Source organism: Phaseolus vulgaris, chromosome 3 (assembly GCF_051622355.1).
Source record: "Phaseolus vulgaris cultivar YP4 chromosome 3, ASM5162235v1, whole genome shotgun sequence".
Taxonomy (NCBI): Eukaryota; Viridiplantae; Streptophyta; class Magnoliopsida; order Fabales; family Fabaceae; genus Phaseolus; species Phaseolus vulgaris.
The window spans coordinates 50114907-50127438 of record NC_143500.1 but is presented as its reverse complement, the minus strand read 5'-3'; the positions used below and the strand labels follow the sequence as shown (position 1 = coordinate 50127438).

At 31.2% G+C, this 12532-nt stretch overlaps 1 protein-coding gene across 1 annotated transcript; it reads right to left on the bottom strand.

Moving 5' to 3' along the window:
* Positions 1-29: 29 nt before the first annotated feature.
* LOC137808350 (uncharacterized) lies at positions 30-4689 on the bottom strand. Its single transcript, XM_068609421.2, has 2 exons — positions 804-4689; positions 30-286 (listed from the first exon to the last, which is right to left on the bottom strand). The coding sequence occupies exon 1, from the start codon at positions 3728-3730 to the stop codon at positions 929-931; it is 2802 nt and encodes a 933-aa protein (XP_068465522.1). The 5' UTR covers positions 3731-4689; the 3' UTR covers positions 30-286; positions 804-928.
* Positions 4690-12532: the final 7843 nt, after the last annotated feature.

Sequence of the window (12532 nt, the reverse complement as noted above, 5' to 3'; positions counted from 1 at the left end):
AGAGGTATTAAAACTTTCAGGGCAGAGCATAGAATCCACAAAGCATAAGAGCCGTAATTTGACAATCTCCACTGTTTGCAGTCTGAGGCGATTGTACACGCAAACACTACATTACGTTTGCAGGATTACAACACAGGTGCAGCTAGTTGAGCAAAATTAAATGCATATATATTTACTAAAAGAAGTATAACCCAGTTTCAGAAATAGTAGAGTATTGATCAACTTGTAGATTTTTGTTCTTTCACCTTTCCTTAACAATGATCCTTATCGTCAGTCTTCATCACCACTGCCAATTAGTAGAAGAAAAAAAAATCAACTTTAGGAATGAGTTGTCTGAAAAATTCCAGAGTAAAAAGAACAATGAAAAACAATGTTCCAAGGCATATTCATCGCCACATTCGTTCCACTTTGACAGATTCCATTTCCTCACGAATTAAATGACCAAAGTTACACCAACATATAGGAACAAAAAAATGTCAGAAAAAAAGAGGACAAAGGATGGTATGATAAAGTGTAGCATGACAATGAACGCTACATTTTTACAGAAGTTGGAAATCCTTTCGTATGCAATGGAAGCTAAGTATATATCAGTAGAAGTTCTACCCATACAATCTTTGCTTCAAAGTACAACATGGCTTTCCCATATTGAACAAATCTCTAAAGCCAACTCTACAAGCAACTCGAAAAACAAAATAGGAAAATTAAAAATGTAAGCAACAAGAAACATGAATTAACAAATCCACCCCGCTTGCCCTATCTTGCTTCGATGCAGAAAATAAGTTTGCGTCTATATAGGAGCTTACAAATCATCAGCAATCAATTCATTCTTCCCGCAGCTTTGCCTGCTGCCCCTTTTGGCAACTTCTCACAAATAATATTTCATGTTCAGTTTCCAAAATTGATTGAAGTTGCGAGCAACTTTGCCATCTCATGTCTCAGAGCCTTCTTGAACAGTAGGAAGACCACCTTCTCTGATAAATGATGGGTTCAGAAACTTAGCAACAAAAGCCCACAATTTATATACATCCTCAAAATTCGTCAGAAAGCCCAGAGAAGCCGTAACAACTTCAAGCCTTACAAAGCTACCTTTTCCATCACGCCGACCATTCTCCATTGGCCTGCAAAGAGTTGTATCTTCAAGATTGGGAGCTCCCCGATTCTGTCTTGAACTATCAAGAATCTGTATATGACTAAGAAAACCAAGACCAAGAGAGATTCCTTCTTTTTCAGCAAGCTTTTGAACAATCTCTGGATTGATTAGCCCCCTACTTATGTCCCTCACATTGAAAGCCACAGCTGCACCTCTTTCATATTTTATTTTCGGACCATATATGTGGACAAGATTTGCTTTTTCACCCCCATCAGAAGCAGGCAACTTCAGTTGCAGTAACGAGGTAACGAGCCAATTTATCAAAAACCGAAGTCTAAGTGTAGTTTTATTGAGACCAAGCATATTGACATGGTCAATATGACGACATGCTATCTCTGGTTCTCTCCTGCCCCAGTCCTGTCCATCACCATATTCTCCATCACTTGTCACCTCTTCATCATCAAAGCTAGTTGCAGATACGTCTCCTGGTTCTATGGTCTGGCTAAGGTACTCCTTACGATTATCTTCCATGCTAAATGACACTCTTCTTCCCCTACTGGTGGCTTCATTCTCTTCCAAACCAAAAAACCTACCACCACCATAACGATTCCCTTCTCTCCTACCCAACAGCCTGAATTCACCTTCTGTTTCCCTTCTTATGGCACTCTCTTTGACATCAGCGCATATTTCAGAGGTAGAGCCATTCTCCAAGCTTTGATGCCGAGCAAGAGAAGTTGAATTATTGAGCCAAGATCCATTATTGACTGCCTCACTGGTTCCAGGTTCTTCCAGGATCTCATCCACATGCAGATGATCTGATCCATTACCATTTCTTGAATAATGATCAACTTCCTCGACATGCTCTTCTTCAGGCACCTCTTTGACCCGGTCAAGTTCCTGTGACATCAGGACAGCCGCATCAAATGACAGCACACGGCGGTCCTCATGAGCACCTAGGTTTACCTCTCTGTCATCGTACATCGGACTGCCATACATCTTAGATGTTGGTTTTGGTGAAGGTTGCTTCTGGTTCCTCCTCCCATTGAACCAGAAAGATGGTAGCGGGGAAGCTATCTTGTGTTTACTCGATTGACCTACACCATCAGACCCCAATGGACTCTGACCCAAATCAATCCAAAATGAATTGTCCGATGACTCGTCCTCACTGAACACAGGACTCTTTATCACCTCTCCAACAGATATGCTCTCCGTCTCCTCAAATATGGTGCTAGTTCCATCTCTTTCGGAGCTGTCTTGATCCATTTCAGTCTCAAAAACATCTCTGACCTGAGCAGATGTGAATGCACCAGAAAAGGCAGGCAACTGTGTTCCCTGACGAGTTTCAGAAGTCTTGTCACCCAACCCAGTGATCTCATCGTCTTCAATTCCAACAAATTTATCTAAACCATCTACAGAATCGCTCAAATACATTGGAAACTCCGGGGTAATCTTCACCATTCCAGACCCAGTACAACCAGACTGGTTTTGAAGACTTTGCATTACAGATTTCTTGATCAGAAGACACCCAAAGCCTGTGGGATCATATCCAAAAACCCTGTAAAATGAAGTGATTATAAAATCAGGCCGAAAGAGGGACAGACCAAGCGAATCCATGTCCTTGGGGCCCAACGAACCGGCATCCAGTAAGACATGCCAGTTGTTCTGCTGGGCCAAGGCCATCCACTGGTACGAATACTTAGCCCCAGTTACTCTAGACTGAACTGGGAACACAAAAAGACCAGTCGCTGAATCCTTCTTCCTCTTCTTCTTGTTGGAAATCTGTTTTCTCAAATCAGTGGAACAGAGTTTGAGGGTTGGCCATTTAAACCAAGCACTATACACTTTAGCACCTTTCTCCCTAGCACTCTGAGCCATCCAAGTAACGGACTGGCTCTCATGGTCGAACATGGTCAACAACTTTTTGTTTGTGTGGAAAGGGTATGATTCAGCAAGCAGCTTAAAAGCTGATCCTCTGCTGACAGTAAAAACAAGGCCATACTCATTCTCAGGGATATTCAAATAGTCCATAATCCTAGCCTTTATATCATGCTCAACAGTTCCTCTCTCGGCACCACCATAAAGTGCATGGTTACTCAAATTTGCAGTAATCTCAGACAAGCTAAACGTAGAAGACTCCCAGTAATGAATTGTCTGAACAAAAGAGAAGAGTCCAAAACCACAGTAATCGAGGCATACCTTGGGAGACAAATGTGAGTATTCATCAGACCTCAACTGATCAACCTTCTCAGAGGACTGGTACTTAGGGTACATGGTAAGGAACTTGGAAAACGCTTCCTGGAGGCTGGGGATTTCCTCCTCAGACTCGAAGATGCGCTCCGCCGCAAGAGCGGTGGCTCGAAGGAACTCGCGCTGGGCGTGCAGCCTGGCAAGCGATCGGGATCTCCCAAGGCCATCATCCTGGTTGGCAGCAGAGTCCGGCTGGTCTATGTCTTGAGATTTGGAGAGTGAGCCATCTTCAGAAGCTTCCTCAAGGGCTTCCCTGAGCTTGTTTTCTTGCAGCTTCCGAAGCATTGATGAGTTTCTCTTTATGTCAACATTGGATTCATTCTTCCTCCTGCTCTTCTTGTCCATGATCAGTGCAGCACAGTGAGAAATGGGCTTCCATAGTGACAGATGCATGCTGCCTTTCTCCTCTCCTCACACAAACCAATCTCAGATTCTTTTCCACACTTCAAACAACACAAAACAACAGGCTTTACTTTAGCCCATCACATCAATCTATAACAAATTCAGCTTCAACTCCTTCACCAACAAAAGATAAGGAATCTTGAATCTTTAAAGACCCTACTACCCCCAACAATCTAATTTGAGAAACATGAGATTTTTGTTTGAGAAAAACAAATAACTCAGCCCACCATCTCACGCGAAAACCAACAAAGACATAAATAGAGTCTTTTTTTTTTTGCGGAAAACCCAGAATAGATTTCAATACCAATTTTCTCAGGAAAAAAGAGAGAGACAATAGTAACAGATGGAAAGAAACCCAAGGAGAGAGAAAGTCAAAAGCTCAAACCCTAGAACCCAGATCCCAAAATTTGCAAGGCAGCTCACAGCAACAAGAAGCCCCAAAAATAGAAAAAATAATTGAAAGAGAAATGGGTTTAATCAAACTACATGTAGTAGAATCCCTGAAGCTCAATCAGTAGCAGGACACACTCGACAAAACACCTGAATAGCCATCGAAGGTGAAGGAAGATTCTCTTCTTCTCCCTCTCTCTCTCTCTTGAATTCACTGCAGCATAATTAAAGCAAAGCGCCCCACATCAAATTCTCTTTTACTAAGAAAGTAAAACCAAAACAAACCCATTTGATATCTCTCCACTGTACTAGTATTTTCTTAAATTGAAATCCAAAAAGAAAAGAAAAGGCAAAGTAGAGAAAAGAAAAAGAGATATTTCAATTCAATTCAATTCAGAGTAACCCCATTCTCCTCTTTTCTCCCTCTCTCTCTCTCTCTCTCTCTCTCTCTAAAATGTTTCAACTCTAGAAAAACAACAGTTGCTAGGAATCCAGGGAGAAGGGACATTGACTCTCGCAAAAACCAAACTTGTTAAGGATATTAAAATGATTTTTCGATTTTGCATACATTATTTAAGAAATGAGGTTCCTTTTTGTCTATGTTGTGGTGGGACCCACAAGCTGAAGTCATGGTTAAAAGTCAAATAATCAGCTGGCTTGTAAAAGCTGTTATCTGTCCAACTGGGCAAACCACAAAGTTCAAAGCCTCCAACCCCTCAATGCCATCACACCCACACAACCTCCTTCCATTATTCTATTTCACATTTCTTTTTCTAAATAATTACTACCATTTTAAATTATATCATCTTCTCCATCTATTTTTTATATAACCATTGTACAAAGCAATAAAGTCATCATACATAACACTATATAATAAAATGATAATGTACACATTTATATTATTAAAAATATATTAATTAACGAAAGTGTATTTATTTTAAAATAAACAAATATATTATCGAATGATATCTTAAAACAGGGCTATTCTTTATTTCAAATTTTTTTAAAAGTTAGTTTCCGTGTTTTCTTATATATCTCAGCGGAAAAGCAGCAATGAATATTTCCCCCAAACCCTTGTTACTTGCAAAATGTTTGGTGAAGTTATTTAATGAGGTAAAGTTGCCTTATGTAAGGTGGTTGCATAATATTCCATATCAGATGTTTCATGGATCATTTTGAATTCTGATACTTTTATGACATTTGGAAATTTAAATGAGTACGAAGAAGCTTGTGTGTGTTTTGTTTTTGGTTCAAAGCCAAAGGTGTTGCTTTAAGTTTCAAATTCAATCTGGTACTATTGAAATTAGAAAGAATCTATTCCTGAAGACCCTTAAAAGGTAAAAGAGAGAAAAATTTAAAAACGAATCTTTGATTTGATCCAGATCATGGAGCATGGAAGAAAGCTTAGTGTTAGATTCAACATTTCAGATCCAACACAAATGAACCTATCAAACAACTTAGCCTCCAATGATGTATTTTGTTTGGAAGGAACAACATTCATTGAGTTTTGTTCAATTTTTAAAATAATAGACCTTTTGTGTCAGTGTCTTGTGCTTGAGGATGTTGTTTATTGAGCCAGATCAACAACATCGATTTTTTTCTTTCTTTATTTATATGTTTAATTTTTGGAAGAGACAAAGTATCGAAGAAATCGGAAATGGAACCCAAAAAAATATGATCAAGTTGATCTGTATTTTAAGTTTCATTATCGATTCCAGAAACAATCTCTGTCAATAAATATTGGTTTAAAATCAGACATTTTGGTCAACGCTTGGATCAATCAAAACTAAAATTACAAAATTTCAAATACACGTCTGCCATATCTTCTTCATGACATTGCGTGATGTTAACACATTATTATAATTACTTCTCCTATTCTTATTACTACCTAAAACCATGCCATTCTAAAGCATGCCTTTTCCTATTTTTAATAACTTTAAAGATAGGTAAATCGTATCATTTTAATACAACTTCAGTCAAAATTTAATCTTAATACTACTTCTTAACTTACACATTTTAATATTCTTATAAATTTTATCAATTTTAATAATTAAATTTTAAAATTTTACAAAAATACTAAATATTCTCTTTTCACAGTTTCAGTAAACCATATATTAAAAAATAAAAATTAAATAGAACGGTTATAACCTATGTTATAACCTATGTAGCACAGATACAGATACGGATACTGACACGACACAGATACGGAGATACTATAATTTCTAAAATGTAGGATACGGGGACACAAATCTATATATTATATAATTTTGAATTATATAAATTGAAAATAAATATTTATGTGCAAAAGTATGTTTCAGATTCTTTTGGGAGCAGGAAGATATTTTTCATGACTGGTTCAAAAGAATTTGTTCCTTATTTTTATAATCATAATAAAAATTGATACAATAAATTTGAGTTTTTAGAAAATTATTGTATTTATACCTTTTAAAATTGTGTTAAAATCGTGTTAGAGTTTTCAAAATCCAACAAATATTTTTTGAATTGATCACTTCACCGATAAGTGTCGTACGAGTGTTGTACAAGTGTCGACACCGATACGTGTGTCGGACACAGATACATCCATTTAAGAGAAGTGTCCGAGTCTCATAGGTTATAACTGTCGTAAAGATATACTCCATGATTATTTTGAAACTAAATAAAGGAATGTTACTTACTGATTAGTTTAATTATTTATTATTATGATTATAATAACAAAAATGGACTCATAAATATGAGATGAGAGAAGAAGAAAAAACGCAAAGAAAAATACAAAGGAGTGAATCGTTTTGTTAATGAGTAAAATAAGAGAATAAAATATTTGACAATTCACATTTTAAATTATCAAATATTTACATTTTTAATAAATTAACAAGATAATAAATTTTTTAAAGGCACTTAAATAAATTTAGATATTGTTAAATTTTATTTTATTTATATAATTATATATATATATATATATATATATTGGTAAATAAGTGATGAGTGGTGATATTCATTATGTAAGTAACGTAAATAAAGGTGAGTGGTGATAATGAGACAACTACTTAACGCTAAAGATAGTAAAGTTTAGTTGCTTATTTAATGCACTTGTACGTCTTCTTTTCTATAGCGTCGCGTTTGGTATGTATGCGTCTAACGTACTTAAATGTGAGATGCAAAATTAATACTATCATATATAAAATATCTGCAGGTATAACATTTTCAAATTCAATTTCATCTTTTAAATGTCTACCCATATTTAATGCGATTAATTGCTTTCATTTTCATTTTTTTAAGTATCATATCTCAGTTTTTAATTTGTAGTACACTAATAAAAATACCCAGTATTATGTTATGATTTATGTATCTTACTGTTTCTTTAATGACACCAAAATTTAATGCCACGTTCTTGTTTAATCTAAATTGTAATATACTAAAACCATTTTACGATTATTTTATATAATTCACTTTCATCAAAATTATATATTAACAAACGAGGGTTTATAAAAAAAAGACTTGGTGAGATATTGACACTAATAATTTTGCTTCCACTAGTTGTTGAAATTGTCATCGTAGAAGTTGTGTTTAGAACTAATTAGATTAAAAAAGAAAGAAAAAATATTTATCGTTTATTTTTACGTTAACTGAAAAAGGAAAATTTTGCAATTGCACTCAAGTAGAAACAAGTTAAATGAGATTTTAAAAGGGGGAAATTTGCAATTGCACTCAAATTTGCAATAATAGTTATAATAGTAATATTATTATTATTATTATTAATAAGTTTGAATCTGATCTTTTTACTTATTATGGACCTTGTTTTTACCTATTGGAATAAATCTCATCTTATTTTATTATTTTATATTATTTATAACTATAATAGTTGGTAGAGTTATCTTGTTTAATTATTTAAGTTATTCAGTTAAAGATAATATATTAGTTAATATTTGTTTCTTCTTATTTTAAATATATTTTTTAATTTAATTTAAAATATAAGCTTCTTGTGACAAATAAATGAAAAACCAGATGTATGTCTAAAAATGTAATAAAAATGAATTAAAAAATTTATTGTAACCCATAAATAATTTATAGTTGAAGATTTAACATTAAAGATTTAAACAAAAAAATATTAAGGGTGTAAAAAAAATCATTTCAATTAAATAAATAAAAAATATTTTTATGGAATCAAAAGAGTTGTGAATAAATGTATTGACTAGGCTGAATGATCGAAAGGTTAAAAAACTGAAAGATTAAAACTGAGAGATTGACCGAAAGGTGAAAAGGTTAACAATAAGACAAAAAAACAAATAAGAAATGAATAAACAATTAAATAGTAAAACACGGTAGCAAAACCCATTATACAAACCCAAACAATGGTAGTATATTTAATAAATGTTAGCTATAAAAAAAAATAGCCTAAATGGGTTTTAAGCACAATAAAGGAGTACTTATTGGTGTACCCATTATAAAATATACACGTGAATGTTAAACTGTTGAAATTATATTGTTGTTGGACACACCCACCCGTGAACAAATACCAAGACCAAAGGCTAAGAAATCTAATTGACCTAGTCTAGCTAGTAAGAGTCCATAAATCATACCCAAGCCAAATCAAAGGAGTAGTAAGACGAAAGTCCAAACCGAGAGAGAAGACCAAGAAGTCATGCGAAGCTAAACAAAAAAAATCTCAAGGGTAGTCTAAGCAACTGTATTAGGAGTTTAAACCAAACAATGAAAATAAAAATGAAGATAAGAAGGCAAACAAAATAATTTTCTCTAATGTGTTACTCTTATACAAACAATAAAGAGAAACAATTAAATTTCCAAAATCGAATCAAATTGACTCTCATTTTGCATTCAACAACAGTAATAAAATCATATAATATTCAATGCTACAAACTAGACACTACAATGAGAAACCCATGAGAAAAACTATAGCCACACCTTCAACGAAATGTATCACTGAAGGAGGACAAAATCCTAGTCATCAATCACCAATCACACATGTCCAAAAAACAACGTAGGAGGACAAAACCCTAATTATCAATCACTTAACACCCACCAAACCCTAGACAATGCACCTCCATCGAATTCACATACAACAATTCCCATTATAGCATAGGTATAAAACTTAATGAAGTTATGTATGGAAGAAAATACATAATCCATTTATGATAGTTTGAGACTAAAGAAAATTTGATCTTAAGTCTAGTTCAACAAACCACAAATAAAATCAAAATGATTTAAGAAAAGAATATGAACAATTCAAAGAAAACAAAAAGTTATGCTAAAAAAAATTGAACTCTTGAATTTAAGAATATTATGATATATTAATGAAAGTTATACCAAGAATAATATTACTTTTGAAACCAGAGGGTCAAACATTTAAAAGTTATACATATTCACTGGTAATTGTCAAAGTACACTAAGTGAGAATTGAAAAATAAAATAAAAAAAAATTGTCTTTATTTTGATTGAACTAATGAAAATTTTGAGGATAGAATTTTTTATAAGTAAAGGAAAATTATAATATTATCAATTTTTATACAACATTATAATTATATTATTAAATAATTATAATATTCTAATACAAATTTTATTAAATAATTACAATATTTAAAATTCTAGTTATAATGTTAGTATAAATTTAAATGATAACTAATTATGTCATAGGATGGTAGTTTTTTTTGTAGTGTTTTATTAAATGTCATTTCTAATGCAAGAATAAGCTTACATCTTATCTCTGCACATGTTTTCCGTCAACAAAAATGAAGCCAACAATGGGTCTAACCAAATTACCAACCAAGTTGAAAACCAACCAAAAGTAATCATAACAAATTTGTCTACAGCACATTGTAAATTGAGAAATTGTAAGTGGAATGTAGGTTTTTTCATTAAAATGGTGTGATTTTATTTTATAATTACGTGAAAAGGTAAAAAGGTTTTTTATTATGAGATTGAATATGTGGTATCTTGATAATATAATTTTGTGTGAAAAAATTGTGATCAATAATAAAGATAAAGATAAATTGTGTTGGTGAAATTTAAAATCAAAATCATGTTTTGACTAAAAAATTACATTAAAAATGTACGAGTGACACAATTTAAGTGTTAAATAAAAATAATTGAAGTCATCTAAATGAAAACAACTAAAATTATTTTCATATACATAATTTCAAATATTTTCATTCAATATTAAAATTATATTACGGTTGGTATGAAGTAATGACCAATTGGGTTGGGCTGACTAAACACATGTTTAGTGGGTGAACTTAATCATTGTGTCCATTTTATAATCTCTATTTAAAAAGATCATTGTACTTGTAATGGGTGTGCAACAGGTAGTTGCCCGTGTGGATATAGGTTGCAGTTGGCGACCAAACCACGTTAAATCTTGTGTAGTTTATTTTTCTACCGTTGATTCATGATTGTGTGTTGCTTTACGGATATACAACTTACCTAATCTCGTAATAAAAAAATTGTTATCCATTTTTATAGTTACGAAATCAAGTTACACTATTTTGGTAAAAAAAAAAAAGTAAAAAGAAAGAACTTAAATGTAAAAAAAATGTATGTGAGAGAATTGAATGCGAAAATTTTAAATGATAATGTAACATTTTTGTTGTTGTTTTTTTATTGAAATTCTAAATTAAAGTAAGGCAACGAGATATTTGTTATTTTTTATATTATATTTATTCATTTATTTTATAATTATTTATTTAGTGTAGTGGTCTTAGTCTCATCTTCTTATATATAATTATAAATGTTTGGTGGAGTGTGCCTAGTTTTCTATTGCTCAATTACTATATGTTATCTATAATTATAATTATTTTGTGAGTTGTTATTAGTCTCATACTGTTTAATTATTTTATATTATTTATGATTATAGTCCTTTAATATAAGTGTTTGTATCCTCGTCGTGTTTAATTATTTCAAGTTATTTAGTTGATGATGATATATTATTTAATTATTATTTTTCTTATTTTAAATATACATATTTCTTAATTTCTTTAAAATATATTTTTTTGCTTGACAAATAAATATAAACAATATCTATATATTTAAAATTATAATAGATAATTCTAATTCTCTTTTTTTGCAACTCATAATTTATTATAATTATAATTGTTGATGCTGTAAAAAAAACTTGAAGTAATTTGTGATTGAAGATTTAATGTCAGATATTTAAATGAGTGAATATTAAACAAAATAAAATAATCTTTTATAATTTTTTAACTACATTAAAACTCATTTATCGAATTAATCAGTAAAAAAATAATTCAAATCCTTATATAAAGTAAAATAAAAATATATGTGAATAGTATACTTTTATATGTATCTTACTGATCTAATTTATTTTAACTTTTTTTATCTTATATGAAATAGAATGAAATTATAAATTTAAATAAAAAAAATTGTCGAGATATCTTATTCTTTTTACTCAATCTTTGGAGCGGTATTATTACGAATACAAACATAATTATAAAATTTATCATCTTTAGAAGCACATAAATATTCTTTCTTAACATTTTCTTCATAATATTTCATGATATAAGTGGGTGCAAATCTCATCTTATAAATTAAGTTTATAAGGTTGAATTAGATTTAAAGTTTATTTTTTAACAAATATTATTCAAAGATCTAGAGACCAAAAGTTAAGTATCCATACATAAAAAAATTATTATATGATAAAATAAGTTAAAAACTTTAATTATTTAAAAACTAGAATATGATACAATAAATCTTTAGTGTAAATAAAAACTTAACCTATTTAAAAAGCTGATGAGATAAGATTAATCTCTTGTTACTCAACTACTATTAGGTATTATCATATTCTAAAATAGACTAGATATGAGAAAAAACAGTTTAAAAAAAAATAAAAAATATGAGAGAGAGAATATATGACTATGAGTTTGAGGAAATGTTAAAAACATAAAAACAATCGATAATGTATTTTTAAATCACGGGTTTAATATATTTTATAATAAATAATTTTCTCAAGCTTTTATAGGGCGTGCTCAACTTATTTATTAGTTAATTTAATTACATTAAATATGATTAGTAACTAAGTTCTTTTACATCAAAGTTTCAGTAAATTATCTATTTTTTCTTTAATGTTATACTATTTTTTTATAAAATTATTCTTTAATACTACGTTTATTTATTTTAATTATTACACTGTTTATTTTAAAAACTAATACGAATCTTGGAGTTAGGAAATAAATAAAAAAGAATCCAATCTCAAAAGAAAATAGAAAAGTACTATCCCTTTATTATCACACATTATTATTGAATTAAGCGTACATTATTTCTTCAGAAAAAAGGAGGGAAAAAAGAGAAGCGTTTATGTCAAAGCACATCTGCAGAAGCAATTATCCATACAGTCTTCGAGTTAGGACACACATATTTAAGATTGGATTTTCCTCA